The 17,330-nt window shown below is 37.1% G+C and overlaps 2 protein-coding genes across 2 annotated transcripts; both read right to left on the bottom strand.

The window, feature by feature from the left end:
* Positions 1-4,705: 4,705 nt before the first annotated feature.
* On the bottom strand, positions 4,706-5,641 carry LOC150053388 (olfactory receptor 52E1-like). The gene has a single exon (XM_090349066.1). It carries the CDS (start codon positions 5,639-5,641, stop codon positions 4,706-4,708), a length of 936 nt encoding a protein of 311 aa, XP_090205192.1.
* Positions 5,642-9,765: 4,124 nt separating this feature from the next.
* LOC150053389 (olfactory receptor 52J3-like) lies at positions 9,766-15,039 on the bottom strand. Its single transcript, XM_090349068.1, has 2 exons — positions 13,916-15,039; positions 9,766-9,798 (listed from the first exon to the last, which is right to left on the bottom strand). Exon 1 carries the CDS (start codon positions 15,037-15,039, stop codon positions 14,104-14,106), a length of 936 nt encoding a protein of 311 aa, XP_090205194.1. The 3' UTR covers positions 9,766-9,798; positions 13,916-14,103.
* Between the last annotated feature and the right edge of the window lie 2,291 nt (positions 15,040-17,330).

The following is a 17,330-nucleotide window of genomic DNA, read 5'->3' on the forward strand; positions in this document are numbered from 1 at the left end:
ACATTATCTAACATGTTTCCAAATATTTGGTGAAATGATTTATTAATGTCTTTATCAAAATATACTCCTAAATCTGGATAAACTCTTACCTTACTCTCCTCTTACCTTGGTGATACCTCCCATTGTCCAGTTAGCTTTTTTAAAAAAATACATCTTTAGTGAAATGAAATGACAACATTGATGTGTTCCTAAGTGACACATTTCAAGTCCACAAACAAGAGTTACAGCAAAACTATCTAGGTATGCTATTTCGCCAGCCCCAATTATTTTTATTTTCACTCTGTCTTACTGAAGCATAAGATTTACACTATTAATATCTGCTCTTAAGATGGAATGTACTGAAATATTCCTCACAGGGCAACAAAGACTCTGCAAAGCACAGAAATAGATATTCCATAAATATGGAGAATAATGTCATTGTTAAAAGTCCAATACTTGGTGTAGGGCCCAGGCTTGAGATAACTAGTGATGCAGTGGCTTATCTTTAAACAGAAAAGGATATTTTCCCATGTGCTAGCTTCAAGACCTCTGTTGTTTTGGATTTCTCAATTTATTTCTTTATATCAATATGGACACAAGCATAAGGTTTTATCCTTCTGGATATAAATTAATAATATTTTGTATTGTCAAAGGGTCCAGCTTAGCCTTGGAAAAATCTATTCGTTTAACCTGTGTCTATTAAAAATACCTCTAGGACAATATATTCTAAACTTTAGGGGTGTTTGGGGTTAATTCCTTACTTTCTGTTAATATAAGAAGTTCCAGGGTGGAAGGAGGGAAATGAGGGCAGAAACATAAGAAGGGGTATCAATGTCTGAGAAATAATGCACCTACTATCTGGTGAATGTAACTGTAACCCCTCTATAATAAACCTTGATAATAAAAAATAAAATGAAAATAAAGCTTTACCTTGATTTTTCATTTCTACAACCAAAATCTAACAAGCAATAGTTTCTAAGGACCACTTCTTTTTATTAAACAATGACATTAAAAACAAAGTTCTCAGTGTGGGAAGTGTGCTTACTGCCTGATCCCATGCTTCACACTTTCAGACCCTCCTGGGTGAGAAAGCAAAAATTGTTTATACTAATTTATGTACACACAAATACCCATATCTGTCTATATATCATCTATGTATAATATGTCTATCATGTTTCTTTAACATATTCATCATTTAAGTGGAAACAATGAATTCTTTCACTAAATACATTAATATTTGAATTATTATAGCATATCCCTATTTATTATAGCATCAAAATCCCTGTGAGAAATTTGGTTCCCCTCTGCCATCTACTATTTTCTTACATAGTAGTTCTAGTTGTGTTGTAACACAGTTGATAAAATCGTTATCCTCTAAATCACTGAGAAATATTTATTCTGCTAGAATTCAAAAACATTTCCAGATATTCTTTAGTTACCACATTTTCCTTAACTTTAATACATTTTTAGCAAAGATTCATTTGCTATATTCACAGTGTATTGAGATCCTTCTTGTCATATTTTGGATTTCATCCTATAATCCCCTGAAATCTACATAATTTTTCAAATGTTCACAAATTACCACAAAATGTTGTGTCAAAAATTGCTTGGGTTTTAAGCTGGGTGTGGTGGCTCATGCCTGCAATCCTAGCTACTCAAGAGGCTGAGATCTGAGGATCAAGGTTCAAAGTCAGCCTGGACATTCAAGACCATGAGACTTTTATCTCCAATTAACCACCAGAAAACAGGAAGTGGTCCTGTGCCTCAAGGGATAGGGTACTAGTCTTGAGATGTAGACCTCAGGGACAATCCCCAGGCCTAGAGTTCAAGCCCCATAACCAAGAAAGAAAGGAAGAAAGAAAAGGAAGGAAGGAAAGAAAGAAGGAAGGAAGGAAGGAAGGAAGGAAGGAAGGAAGGAAGGAAGGAAGGAAGGAAGGAAGGAAGGAAGGAAGGAAGGAAGGAAGGAAGGGAAAGAAAGAAAAGAGAGACAAGAAAGAAAAGAGAGAGGAAGAAAGAAGGAAAGAAAGGTAGGTTTTGTCAAATGTGTAGTGGTGCATCAGCCATTGTGGTATCATAGATCATAATGTCACCATGGAAATCTTGGAGTAAACTTCACATAGTCAATAACTACCCTCTACTTTTCCTGGGACTTAGGTCACTTTACATAGGCTATAATATAATCCTCTTCCTAGAGTGTTCTTTCCAATGGATGCCCACTAGTGTCTGTTTCATGCATGGATTCTTTTCATAAATATCACACTATGTCTTTCTACCATAGATGATTCAGAATCAGATCCTTTGTTGTTCAGAGCCACTGCCTTTACACCTGAGGAAACCTCTCTTTATGTCTTTATGCTTGTCTTTACAAATGACCTTAGAGAAATCATTACCTGAATCTTTTTTTTATTGTAATGTATACAGGGGTTACAGTTACATTTGCCAGATAATAGGTGCATTACTTCTCATGTGATACTTCTAATGTGATACCTCTTCTCATGTTTTTGTCTCCATTTCCTTCTCCCCACCCCCTCCCAATCATCTTGTTTCCCCCCTTTCCCTTTCCTATTTCAAATAAACAAATAAATATATATACAATGTGCCAGGTAACAAAGTCAGATACTGTAAAATATGAGATTTACCAAAGGTCAACAAAAGAGAAGAAAAATAATGTAGTACATTAAGAACACCAATCGCACATTATAAAGCTCTTTTTCTCCATATCCTGGCATTACCTGAATATTATTCACTTTAATGATAGAAATTGACTACATGATTCATATTGTATAGCTTCACCAATAATAAATACCTTGTATGAAGTCCCAAAAGAAATTCATTGATTAATGGTACATTGAACAATTTGTCATTAATTTTCTCAGTGAGTATCATTTTGAGGGCTAATATCAGATTAATAAAACAATAACCACCGTGAATATATTATCTTACTATTATAAACAAGAAACTTATTATCAAAGATGACATCCATGTGAATTGGATCCCATCTTTCAGTCTGTTGAAATCAAGAATCTCATCCAAATTTGACTTCATCAAAATATTCTAAATAAAATTTTTATTTTCTGTATATGTACAAGGGAACAAAGTATGAAGCTTTTATAATAAATCCATTGAAACCCTTTCTTAAAACACTTCCAGGGATAAATTTATAAATTAATTGACTGATGTTCAGAAATATTGAATATATAGTGTAGCTTCCAGTTCATCTACAGATGAAGAGGAGCTTAAATTTCCATTTTGACCACTCAAACTAAGAAATGCATGGTTATAGAATGGTATTCGTGAAGACAGAGGAATATATATAGAGCACCCACACAGACACCTGGAATTGGCAGCCAAAGATCATATCCATGGCCTCTAGCTAATACAACATAGCACGACTTCTAAAAAAGACTACATATTGCTCTACCTCCAGTTCTGGACACAAACCATTCACTCGGGATTGTACCTGATGTCACAGAGACCATATATCCCTGGGTGCTCCCTCTTTGTACTAGAAGTGTCACAATCACATGTGGCTTGTCCTTTAATTTGTAGAAGTTACTGATTCAATGTGTTTATTATTTGTCTGTTTCACAGTTCACACAAAACAAAAGAAATGACAGCTCTAATTATATGCTATTACTATTAGTATATGTTACTCACATTACATTTATTTCATTTCTGATGTATGGAAAAACATATCCGCAGGGGTGACTTCTATTTATTTTTGACATATTTACTTATACATTTAAAGGTTCATCAAATAATTTGCTTTAAATACTGTAAAAGAAATTTTAAATATTGGATATATTTGTATTTGGTTATTTGAAATTGGATAGAGAAGGGGGAAAACCAAGATGGGGGATAGGGAGAAGGGTAATGGGGACCAAGACATGTGAAAGGGTATCAATGTATATGAATTAATGTACCTTCTATCTGGCAAATATCATGTAACCCTTTTATTAATTACAATAAAAATGTTTTAAAAAATTAAAAAAAAGAAATTTTAAACACAATTACTTTGTTTATTCTACCTTGATGTTGCAATTCTTTAGTTATGAAAATGTGTATGATAAGCTAATTGAGATTATTCCTCTATTCTATGCCATTGTCCATTTTCACTTTCAGAAACTGCCACAGTAGCACTGTCCTGAAATAAACTTTACAAAAAAGAAACACAGTGCATGTCACTCTACACTTTATTTCCAAAATCCTACACTTCTTAGGCTAAGGCAACATTGAAAGAAGTTTCTGTTCATTTATCTATGTATTGGCAATGTTAATCATATCATAATGAAAAAATACCTGTATTTTTATCAATTTTTTCACCTCTCCACTTCTATGCAGCTACCTCTTCTATCTATACTATTCTATACCATAGTTTAGCCGCATTTCCCTTAGCAATAAAAAGGAATTAGCAATTAAGAAGTACTTACTTTTATGGCAAATGGTAGATTTCAATGACAACATAAACTTAGGAATCCTGAATACACTCCTGAAATATATTCTGTAAATGCTTCCTAGTATAAATATGCCAGCCAATTTATCAACTTCATGTGATTTTTCATGTAAATCTCATTTAACCATATCTTACTTGATGGCAAGTATGTTAATGAATTGTACATTTATGTCTCATAAATAAAAATTTGTTTAATTTTAACATACCTCATGATCTCCCTCCAGATATCTTACTGTTGTCTGAGAATAGATCTATTCTATTTTACAAAATGCATCATTTATTTCTAAACACCACAACTACCCTCCCCCTGATCTGCTTGGTTCTGACACCATAAATAACAGGGTTGAGAGCAGGGGGGATGACAACATAAAAGTTGGCAAGAAGAATATGGATGTACTGAGGAACATTTCTGCCAAAGCGGTGGGTCATGAAGGAGAAAAACGCAGGTGTGTAGAAGGCCAGCATGACACAGACATGAGAGCCACAGGTGCTGAGCGACTTGACTCGGGCGTCCTTGGAAGGAAGACGAAAGACTGCACGCAGGATCTGGACATAGGAGAGGACTATGGCCAAAATATCAGCCATCATGTTAGATATGGCAAACAGGCCATAGATGATGTTGATCTTGATGCTGGCACAGGCCAGATGGGCAAGGCCCATGTGCTCACAATATGTGTGGGGGATGATCTGATGGCCACAGAAAGGCAATCTTAGGATGAGGGGAATAAAAGGCATGGTGAAGAATAAAGGAATCAGGAAGATGACCAGAGCTATGACAGCCACCACCTTGTTGGTCAGCACCAGTGTGTAGTGCAGAGGGTTACAGATGGCTACATAGCGGTCATAGGCCATGGCCACGAGCACAGTTGACTCCATGCCAGTACACAGGTGGATGAAGAACATCTGGGTGAGACAGCCTTCAAAGGGGATTTCTCTCAGGTCACACCAGAAGATGCCCAGCATTTTGGGGATGGTGGATGTGGACAGGCCCAGGTCGATAGATGAAAGGATGGCCAGGAAGTAGAACATGGGCTGGTGCAGGCTGTGTTCAGACTGGATGACAAACAGAATCGTGATGTTTCCCAGAAGAGCCGTCAAATACACAGCACAGAATGGAAACCCAATCCAGATATGCACATGCTGTAGTCCTGGAATTCCCAGGAGAAGAAAAGTGTGAGGATGAAACTCTGTGTTGTTATGTGACACCATGCTTCGGTCACACTTGGATACCTACAGTTGTTCTTGACCAAGAGTATCATTCAGCAGCTGTCTCCCGCATTTTCTCCACAATGTTACCAATTTCCTAGAGAATTGCACAAATGATTCTTCAGTATTCTTCCTCACCACGCCTTTTATGACAGAACTGGATGATGGTTTTGAAAACAGAAACACATGCTGTTATTGTTTTATTTCAACAAGGAGGTTTGCTTTGCTTTCATTTATATCTAAACATAATGAAATGTGCTTTTATCAATGAGATGGGGTAAAACTCTACATATCCAGATTCAATAATCTCTAAGACACATGCATTCTTCTCAAGTTTAGGCAACAAGCACTCCCATAGAAGTCTGCATTTCCTGTGGAGACTGAATTTACACAAAACCTTTCTTAAAGTCCTAGATCAAATGGAGGAACCAATGAGTCAATACCCATAGAAATCTCATCAAAATGGATATAATAGCCCAAGAGATTGTATTTCAGGCAGAAATGAACGACCCTTTTCATATGACTCACATAACTAGATTCAGCTTAACATTAGATTGTGCAATTCATTATTAATAGAGAAGAAATCAAATGCAATTGCTTTATAACAATATTAGATATAGAAATTACAGCTTGACTCTCCACTAACATTCCAAAGTCTTAATTGTCTTATGTGATGTTTTCACAAGGGCAATATAGTAGGATATTCTAATGCCTAGGAAATTTCACAAGAAGTATATCAAAAGTGACCTGCAGATTAAAGAATATAAAATGTAGTATATGCACATTGTCTAAGACCTTTACATTTGATGTACTATCACAAAAGGATTTGCCCTTAGATATCTGAATGGCATTAGCTTTAGTTATCTTCTATATAAGTCCTGTCTTTGCTCTGCATATGCACCTGTTATGTTTGAATGGTTATGCTCTAAGGCAAACTCAGCTCTTTAATTTTTGGCAGTCATGGGACTTGAACTCTGGGCCTGGGCATTGTCCCTGAGCTCTTTGGCTCAAGGCTACCTTCTCTATCCCTTGAGCCACAGTGCCACTTCAGGTTTTCTGGCAATTAATTGGAGATAAGTGTCTCAAGACTTTTTCATTCCTGGATTCCACAATCCTCAGATCTCAGCCTCGTGAGTAGCTAGGATTACAGGCTTGAGCCATTGTGCCTGACTCCCACTCAGCTCTTACCTCACATGCATATCCCACTCAAGGATTCTTTGATTTACTTCTCTAATCAAGCCACATTAAACTCTAACATCATCACAACTTCTTTTCCATAGAAGGATGACTTGTCTGACAGTCTCATTTGTTGGTCTTTCTACAGTGGTTTTCAACACATATCTCTACATTAGCTCCTTAAGCTGCACTGTCCTTTGATTCATATGTAAGATCTCTCTGCACAAAGCTCAGTCCAAAACCTCTAACATACATTTCTTTTAATATCGCTAGTAAATTTTATACAGAATAATATATTCAAGCTTCATCCATAGTTTCCTATGGAAAGCATTTTCACTTTGGGCTGAGCAATATTCTCCCTTTTTAACTATCACATTTCTTTTATCTATATATCTATATTCTTTTATCTCTTTGTGTAAGTCTCCCAGTTCTTATTGGTAATGCTATAGTATTAACAATATTACTAAGACTTATTAGCCATATCCTCTTCCGGATTGTATTAGAATAGTGTATTGTGGGAACCTGTAAATGCTGAGCCATAAGGTCTGACAAGGAATAGGAATGCCATTCTCTGATTCCTAGAAAGCTGGGAGTGACCCAGAATGGCTCTTGGCATTAGAGAGACCTGAGATTCTGCCCTAAATGTTGAGTTAATCAGAATCCAAACTTTCTTGGACCTTGGAGCCAGGTGAAGGCCTAAACAGATGGTTGTTGTTTGCTGTCTACCTCTGCTTCCTAAGACAAGGAAGTCATTCTGAGATTGTATCACTTGTCTGTAACTTCAAAGAAGATTGTTAACTTGTTTTCTGCATGTCCTCCCCTGTTTTTCAACCAGTAAATACCTATTAATGGGACCTTGGGTAGTCTGTTGCTGGCCAGAGGCACAGGCCTCCTGGTCCCCTGAAAACCACCTCCAGTGACCAGTCTCCTTTTCTGTCCTTCTCGTAGCAGTGGAGGGATAAGATGCTCACAGCAGTTTGCAACAATGTATTGCTGATTTTATTTTCAAATCTGGTGGCTAAGTTCTCAGATGAAGAATTACTGTGCCATACTATTCTATTTTCCTAATTTTAATTTTACACCATGGGTGTTGTATAAGGATATCTATTCCTCCACATTTCTACCATTGTTTATTGTAGTTCACATTTATAATTCCCTACACAAAGTGTAATAATTCTCATTAACTTGTCATAGGACAGAAGTGACACTGAATCGATTTTAATTTATCCATTGCTATGATTTTGACAGAGATACCTTGGCAAATGTTTAAAAATCATAATTAGATATTACCTAGATGATATTATATGATGTCTGATTCCACAAACACATAATACATCTCTGTGGAAGTCAGAAATCAAGGGATTGTAACTAGAGGCAGACCAAAATAAATTGAGGAGAAAGTATCTAAATATATACTCTTCAACCCTGACTTCGTATGTGTTCTCCCTTTTGCCAATCTCCAAAGCAGGCAAAAATATTAACACTGATTTTGTGATGCTGTAATGATTTATTGTTTTATCCTGTCATTCATTTTCTACAGGAAAGCTTTTGCTGCATTATATTAATATCCTATGCACTTAAAAATTATATCAAAAATTGGGTGCATGTGTGAGGTTGGTACATATGGGGAGAATGACAGATGTGGTAATATTGGTCAGGATGCACTGTGCTCATAAACTGACATGTTGGATTAAAATCCCTGTACACAAATACTTATGGATAAATAAATATTCTTTGTGTCTACAAAGAAGCTCTCAAACTTAATGGGAATGGAAGGATTTCAGCTGTGAGATAAATAAGGCAACAGCAATAATAGACTGAAGTGACAGACACTGTTAGAGTGAGAAAAACAAATAGCATTGGGATGTGCAGATGTTTTCTCTCTTTTAGAGGATCTAGCACCTTGGAGATTCTTGGAATGCTAATTTTCTAGAAAGAATTTCCATGGATTTAAAGCTGATAGGCAAACACGGATCCCCTGGTGATCTGGAAAAAGAAAATTTTCATTTCTGTCAAATTAATTGAAAATAGTAAGATCAGTATTCAATATCCTTTAGGCTGATTAGACTGTGAGGGTTTGGGAAACAAGGAAAATACATTTCCACAGAAGACAGGCAAACAGAGATAAAAATTTACATCCCCAAAATAGCTAATACAGTAATAATATAGTAACGCACACATGGCTTATTTGTCAATAAAAACTCCAAATCACCTTCAGAAAGAAGTCAGTTTGGGACTTAGCATAGTTTCTGTTTAAATGGTAATTCTGTTTCTTTCAAGAAGACAAAATTGAAATAGGAAGAGGAAGCTGAATACAGTCTAACAAGTGTATATATGAGCTAAGACACTTAAAAGGGCTCTCTTAAAATGTCCTGTAGCACATTAAAGTAACTTTGCTAACAGTTCATTATATTTTTCAAAAGAGCAATTACAATTTTGAATGTGTGCAACCTAAAGAAATAATAAATAAATAAATGTCAAATAGCTGGATCTAATCATTACATATTTTATAAATATATTAATGCCTTACTGGTTTCCAAAGACTTTAATATGTTTATTAAAATTACAATCTTGATAAAATAAAATAAAGAAACAGTAAATTGTCAAAATAGAAGCAACTAAGATAGAAACACTTAGAGATAGACAATGGAGAAAGATATAAAGATAATTATATATACAAACCATTTTTCTGAATATTTAATTATATGATTTAGTATCAACTTTTTATCAGAATATAAACCTGAGTCTAGATAGATTGTTAGTTTCCTCTACCCTTACCTAAGCAATGTCCTAATGTTCACTTCTCTTTCCTTTTTTTATTCCTCTAACATCTCAATCTTTTTAACCTAAACCTCAGTAACATGGCCAGGGTAAACTTGTTCCTTAGTGACATCTTTCAAGTCCACAAGCCAGACTTACCAGCAAAGTTGTCTAGCTGTGATAGTTCGCGTGTTCCAAAACATCTCCATTTGCTCTCACTTTGACTGAAATGAAAGATTTAGACTGTTAATTATCACTAAAATAGAATATACCGAAATAATGCTCCCTAGGGAAGAAAAATTATCAGAGGAGCTTAGATGATCATTTCATAAACATAGAAGATGATGTCATTGATGATAGAGGTTACTGTCCCAGTCCTTGATGTTCAATCTTATCACAGAATAAGTGATGATGTCCTGGCCTATCACTAAGCAAAAGTGGCTGTCTCATGATTCAGTCTCTTCAAATCTCTCATTAAAAAAAAAAACAACTTTAAATTTCATTTTATCAATCCCAGGTATAGGTCCAAGGTGACCACTATGGAAGTTACCCTCAATATGCCCTCAAGTTACCTTGAGGGTAACTTGCCTTTCTGTTATCTGATCAAAATCTCTAAATTTCTCCATCCTACTCCTGTCCTAACCAAAATACAACAGAAATAAAATCATGAAAAAATTGAAGCTTGTCAACTATCCATCCTTTCATGGAGTCACGTGTCTGAATGTATAATAATGGCCAGTTGGTTTAATCACAAATCCAGCTTCTTTTTGGTGATAGCAACGAATTAGGGATTTTTAATGACTTGAAGGAGACAGAAGTCTAGAGCTAGAAATAGGAGGCAAAGAGAAATAAATAACTTGACAGCTTGAGACCATGTGTATGAGTTTGAACAGCATTTCCTCCATGTAACGGGTAGAGGAAATGAGGCACAAGAATTAAATTATATCTATTTCATCATCTAAAACTGGTTAAATCAGTGCTAAATGACATGAGGATAACTGATGAGGAAAATACCATTTCTCTATTTGATACATGTTCTATTAAAAGTACATTCCATTAGCTGGACATTGATGGCTCTTGCATGGAATCCTTGCAACTCAGGAGGCTGAGACATTAGGATCATTGTTCAAAGCCAGAGCAGTCAGAAAAGTCCCTGAGGTTCTTATCTCTAATTAACCACCAGAACACTGGAAATAGTGCTGCCTGCTCCAAGTGATAGAGCAGGATCCTTGAGTGGAGAAAGAGCTCAGGGACAACGCCTAGGCCTGAATTACAGTCCCCAGGACTGACAAACTAAAACCATCCCATCAATATGGTTTAGGACTGGATAAGTCTTCCAGGTCAACTAAGTCCTGTCGATGTGGACTTGGATCACCTTCCTGAGCAAGCAATTGTTAGGCAGCTTTCCTAGATCAAGTGTTTTCCACGAATTAAGGTTCAATATGGAGGCAAGTGGAGGTTTGAGCTCCATATCAACATGAACTGGTGAATATTTATATATCAACATGAACTGGTAAATATTTATTTTAGACTCTAACATATACTCCAATACTATTTTATTTTGACAAAATGTCCAGCTCTGGCCACTACAAAATCTTTCAGTCAAAGCCTATGTCTATTAGACATACCTCCATAATTGTATGCTCTAATTTGTAGTGTGACTACGGGGTTGTTTCCTTATTTCCCACTAAACTAACAAGTTCCAACTTGTCTTATTTCTGCACCCAGGGACTCTTGGTGAGATGTTTCCTAGGATCACTGCTTCCTTGGATTGGATAATGGTTTTGGAAACAAAGCTCAGAGCAGTAGGCGTTCTTCCTGCATCCTATCCATGTGTTCAAGCTTTACTGAGCTAAGATAAAGTGAAAATAGTCATACTAACCTACGTACATACACATATTTGTGTCTACTAAAAAAAAGATGCAGTGAGCTGAAAAGAGGGAAAGTAATGTAGAATGCTTTTGATTAGTTTTAAAGGATTGGGGCCAGGAGCATGGACTACTGGTAAGAGTGCTTGCCTGCCATGCATGAAGCCCAGGGTTCAATTTATCATTACTACATACACAGAAAAAGGCATAAGTGGTGTTGTGGCTCAAGTGGTAGAAATCTAGCCTTGAGAAAGCCCCCAAACAGTGCCCAGGCCCTAAGTTCAAGCCCCAGGAGCGGCAAAAAAAAAAGTTATTGCATAAACCTCATTATACAGGACACTGAAAGAGTATGATGATGCTAATTTTCCCCCCGTGGTAAAAAAATTGGAGTTGAATGCACTCGTCTGGGAAGACTTGATTTGGAAGATAAAAACTAAGATTTGGCTGAGGTTCTGTGTGGAATTTCCCAACTAGGTGATTTTTACAGGATAAAACTTGTCCTTCCTACTTCCACCAACATAAATACACTGTGACATAAACAGAGTAATTTTGTGTGTAATTTAGGATGATAATTCTGAAATTAGTGTTTGTGCTAGAATTTAAGACATGTATACACTGCCAGGTGCCTTGCTTTAGAAATAACATTTCTTGGAGTTTCTAAAGTGCCATTCCCATATATCTAGATGTTGATATACTCAGAAATACTATCAGTTCCTAGAGACCCTCAAGATCAATTACTGAAAGCAAACAGAGTATTTGGGTGTGAACTTTTTGTGACAAATGAAGAAGCTAAAATACAGTACATCACCACCAGTCAATGATGACATTTATCCTGATATATATTATATATAATATATATTCAAATCATGATACTTTTGTATACTGACTTCAGGATAGTTTTTTATCATAAGATTTCTATATTATATGAATAGCTATAATAATAAATAATAGCACAGACTATTCAAATTGTCTCAAGAACTGTATAAATTGTGTTCTTCACATTAATATGTCTTGTTAAGCATACATTTTCTTAAGCATTTTCTCTAAGATAAGTGTTGTGCTAAGAATCCTTCATTATTCTTTGTAGCTAAAGACCTGTTACATTTTTATTTTATTTTCTGTTGTAAATTGTTTTTAAATAGTCTGAGAAAAAAAGCATAACTTAAAATGTTAAAAAATATAAAGCAGTAAATAGTCTGGGAAAGAAAAGTGTAACTCAAACTGTTTAAAAATCTAAAGCAGCCAGACACGGTTGCTCACACCTGTAATCCTAGCTACTCAGGAGACTGAGATCTGAGGATCAAGGTTCAAAGCCAGAGTAGGCACAAAAGGACCTGAGACTCTTATCTTCAATTAACTTCTAGAAAACAGGAAGTTGGGCTTGGCTCAAGGGTAGGGTGGTAGCCTTGAGCTGAAGAGCTCAGGGACAGTGCCCAGGCCAAAATTCAAGCCCCATGATCCACAAAAAAACAAACAAACAAACAAAAAAAGACAAAAACAATAAATGTTTAATGGCACAAAATATTATAGCTTGATCTTTGGAAATTTTCTGGGTACATTCTTTGTGAATTGTGAATAATTCTTTATGAAGAGTGGTTATGCACAACTTAATCTACAGTTTCTACATTAAAATCTATGAAGGAACTATAGGTATAATATGTGACTGAGTTGAGGGGTTATTGGATTTGTGGAACACCATTTTAGGATCTGAGATTTTAAAATCCAACTGGATATAGAGAAACACCAGAATATATCACAGAGAGAAAGACTAGATGTAACTGGATTGTGTTTATTCTATTCCACGTGGCTAAATGCAAAAGACCAATCAGTAGTATTTTATAGCTACTATAAAATAATGTTGAGATTATGCTTATTTTAGCTATCCTTACTCCAACCTCCATATATTTGGCAGATGATTCCAATTAAAGCTATGGATTGAACAAGGGGTTTTTTTGAATCCAGGATTAAGGATTTATATGAACACAAGAGAATGCAGAGCACATACAGCCAGGCATTCATTTTGATTTACAATCATTTTCCAAAACATTAAGAGTGATTCTGTAAGTGCAAAGGACAGAATGAAATTGGATTAAATAAATAGAATGAGTGAAATGAAATGAAGGAAAGAATAAATGAATAAATAAAGAAACAGGAAAGGAAGGAAAGAAGGAAAGAGAGAAAGAGGGAGAGAGGGAAGGAGGATGGGAAGGATGGAGAAGCGAAGGAGGAAGGAAGGAGGGAGGGAAGGAAGGAAGGGAAAAAGGAAGGAAGGAAAAGAGGAAGAACAGGTTAGTACATTCAGGAGTTCACATGCTAAAACATGCATTCAGGTGTTTATATCCTAATACTTGCATGTGTAATCAAGAGTGCCAAGGAGCTCAATATAACATGTTCTTTCCCAGAAGAAAAGAAGTTAACAATAGTGATACACATAGTCATATAGGCAAAGATAACAAGTTCTCCCAGGATATACCTTTCCCCATACCCATCAGGACTTGTACATGAAAAAGAATGCTTTTTCTGCGTGTTGATGAATCTATTAGTAGCCCACAGCCAGAAAAGTATCAACTTGTCTTGAGAATTGGCAGCAATAAGGCAAGGAAGAGAAGATACTGAAAACTTGAATCTTTGCAGAAGAATCAGCATCCTTCCCAGGAAGTCTTATCTTTTAGTAAACACTTTGAGCACTGGCTCTCTTATCTGCCGGGTCCTGACACCATAAATGATGGGATTCAGGGAAGGTGGGATCACCAAATAGAGGTTGGCAACTAGAATGTGGATGTAGTGGGGAATGCTGTGTCCGAACCGGTGAGTGAGGAAAGAGAAGACCGACGGGATATAGAAAACACAGAGAACGGCAGCGTGGGAGCCGCAGGTGCTGAGGGCTTTAACCCTGGCCTCGTGCGATGGCAGGTGGAAGACAGCGCGGAGAATGGACACGTAGGAGATCCCGATGAGGACCAGGTTGAGGAGGAACAGGGAGACCACGAACAGCCCATAGGCCGCGTTGGCTTGGATGTTCCCGCAGGACAGTCTGGCGATGCCCATGTGCTCGCAGTAGGAATGGGCGATGACCCGGGCCTGGCAGAAGGGAAGGCGGTACACCAGGTAGATTATGGGGCAGATGAAGAGGGCTGGGCGCATCACAATGCAAAGGCTGATGGCCAGCAGCGCCCGGGATGTGAGGACCGTGTTGTAATGGAGGGGAGCGCAGATGGCCACATAGCGGTCGAAGGCCATGGCCACCAGCACCTCAGCCTCCATGCCGGTGAAGGCGTGGATTAGAAACATCTGGGCCACGCAGGCGCCGAAGTCGATCTCATGAGCATCGAACCAGAGGATGCCCAGCATACGGGGCACAGAGGCTGTGGACAGCGCCAAGTCCACGGTGGAAAGGATAGCCAAGAAGTAGAACATGGGCTCTCGAAGAGCCTTCTGCGTCCTGATGACTGTCAGAATGGTGGCATTGCCGATTAAAGCCACGAGGTAAATAGAGCAGAAAGGAAGAGAGATCCACGCATGGGCCTCTTCCAAGCCTGGGATTCCAACCAGGAAGAAAGTAGCGGGGTGGAAAGCGCTCTCGTTGGGGTAGGTCATCCTGTGCTGGGCAGAAGGACGAGGGGAGTCTCCTGCCAGCTGGAGTGAAAGGAGAAAGACTGAGAATGAAGAAGGTGAGGGAGAGAACCTGGGGGAGGGAAGAGAGAGAGAGATCAGAGGAAGGAGTGGTTGAGACAGAACCCTACTGGTGTGTCCGCGTAAACTTCAAGTAACCTCTCCTAGGGAGTAACTGTGATTAGAGATATGCATATGTTGAACAATTCCCTCGACCATTTCAATAGTGCGGGGATACCTGACTCGGGCTTTTCATTTTGCCTGCTGATGGGACCATAATGTTGAACCTGGACTTTCGTAACAAATTAAATGCAGATTTGTAATTATAAGACATTTCCATTCCTTTTGGGAGCTAATGGGACAGAATTCAACTCCAGGAAGAAATTGTCTGCTGAGAGACTTTATAAATGTAACTATTTTATTTATAGTTAACATGGTGCAGAGGTCATACACAATACATGATAAAAAAAAAAAAACAAATTAAAAACCCAAGTTTGCAGACATTCCCATTCTCAAATCCTAAATACTTCTTCCTCTATATTCTGGATGGACACAGATAACATTTATAAAGTTGACATGATTCCAATTGCTTCTCAAGAGTACTGAAATAAATGGTGACCAACATACTCAGATGCTGTCAGACAAATGCTGGTTACTTGAGCTTGTCCATGAGTAAAAATAACTATGATTTATTCACGCAGATTGAAGAAAGGAACACTTGGAACGGAGACTAGAATTCCTTTCTAGTCACATTTGCACATATCTGTTCTTTATTGATACTCATATCAGGTACTCTCACAGCATCAGTTAATTTCACCTGTCTTAAATTTTAGTACTGTTCTAAATATAACACTTACTTGGACATACCTCCTAAATTCAGAGAAAATAAAAATGTGACTAGATGATAGTGTCACATGTTTTGGGTAAGAAACATAATTTCCTGGATGGCTGTGCTTCAATGAAGAAATTGATTCTGGCAATGATCTGAAGGAAAATAAAAAGATAATCAAATAGTGTCTTCAAAATTGTACAAACATTGCAAGCTACCAAGAATGAAGTGAATAAAAATTATCTGAAATCTTTGTGTTAGAAGTTATAATTCATCAAAGCCTATATCTGTCTCTAATTCATCTTTTCCATATCTTAATTTTCTAACCATTTTTAATTATTTTTTTCAATAGCAAAGCACATTGACATGCAATAATTTCTCAGGCTTTTCCAGTTTATTACAAAGGAGAGAAAGCAAGTGCTTTCTTAGTGCTCTATGTGTTCGATACAGCATAGTCACTCTGGACATTAGAATAGCATTGCCCAAAAGAAATAAAATGGTAAGAACGATGTCACAGGATTGGCATTGTTTATCTTAGGATTAAATCTAGGATCCCACTGTCAACAGTAGGCCTCTACTAGTTTCTGGCTTCCTACTGCCACAAATATTTCTTTCACCTAATGTAACCAGATTTTTATAAAGCATCTTAATTTTTTATAGTTCATAAATACTGTGTTTATGATCTACTTGCTGTGCGTTGGCTACACAGTTCACCTCACAGCCTTCCCTGCATGTCTCCATGCACTGACACTAATGCTTACCAGAAATCAGCAATTCACTCACTTGTGTATTCCAGAAAGTGTCAATCATGGCAGTAAAATCCTCTTTCTGAGTAGCATCTGGAAGCTACGTTTATGTGATATATATATATGCATTTATATGTATATTAGCCACATTAGTTTTATAACCCCAAAGGGATATTTCTAAGATTTCATCCCACTTTGATTCCAAACACAGAGCTCTGGGACTAAGTCTTCAGGGAGTTCTCCATAAACTCCTAGAGCCTCAGTTAAAAAAAAACAAAAAACAAAGAGGAACATGGATGAAAACTCAGGTGTATGTAAACACACATGAAATGGGCCAAAACAAACAGCTACTATTGTTCATATTTGATATGAAATAATAGTAGCTCTTCTCATGCATGTAATTTTATGGCCCACTGTGATGATCCTTTTGCACAGAGAGCATGTCTAAATAATTTCTAGCATTTAAAATACCACTTCATTTCCCTTTCTGATTTTAAATGTCAGTATTTCCCTCACTGAAAGGTTATTTAACATTTTATAAATGCTTTCGTTTGTTCTTGAATTCTATAAGAACAAGTAGCTATAATCTTTCAGCCTTGAAGTGTGGCTTAAGTGCTACAGCATTTGGCTAGCAAATATGAGGCCCAGAATTCAATCTCAGTTTCACACACACACACACACACACACACACACACATCCTT

This window comes from Megascapheus bottae, chromosome 16, assembly GCF_031878675.1.
Source record: "Megascapheus bottae isolate mThoBot1 chromosome 16, mThoBot2.hap1, whole genome shotgun sequence".
Lineage (NCBI taxonomy): Eukaryota > Metazoa > Chordata > Mammalia > Rodentia > Geomyidae > Megascapheus > Megascapheus bottae.

What these genes read in the sequence shown, in the direction of transcription:
- LOC150053388 (XM_090349066.1), bottom strand. Translation starts at nt 5,641, where the DNA reads ATGGTGTCACATAACAACACAGAGTTTCATCCTCACACTTTTCTTCTC.
- LOC150053389 (XM_090349068.1), bottom strand. Translation starts at nt 15,039, where the DNA reads ATGACCTACCCCAACGAGAGCGCTTTCCACCCCGCTACTTTCTTCCTG.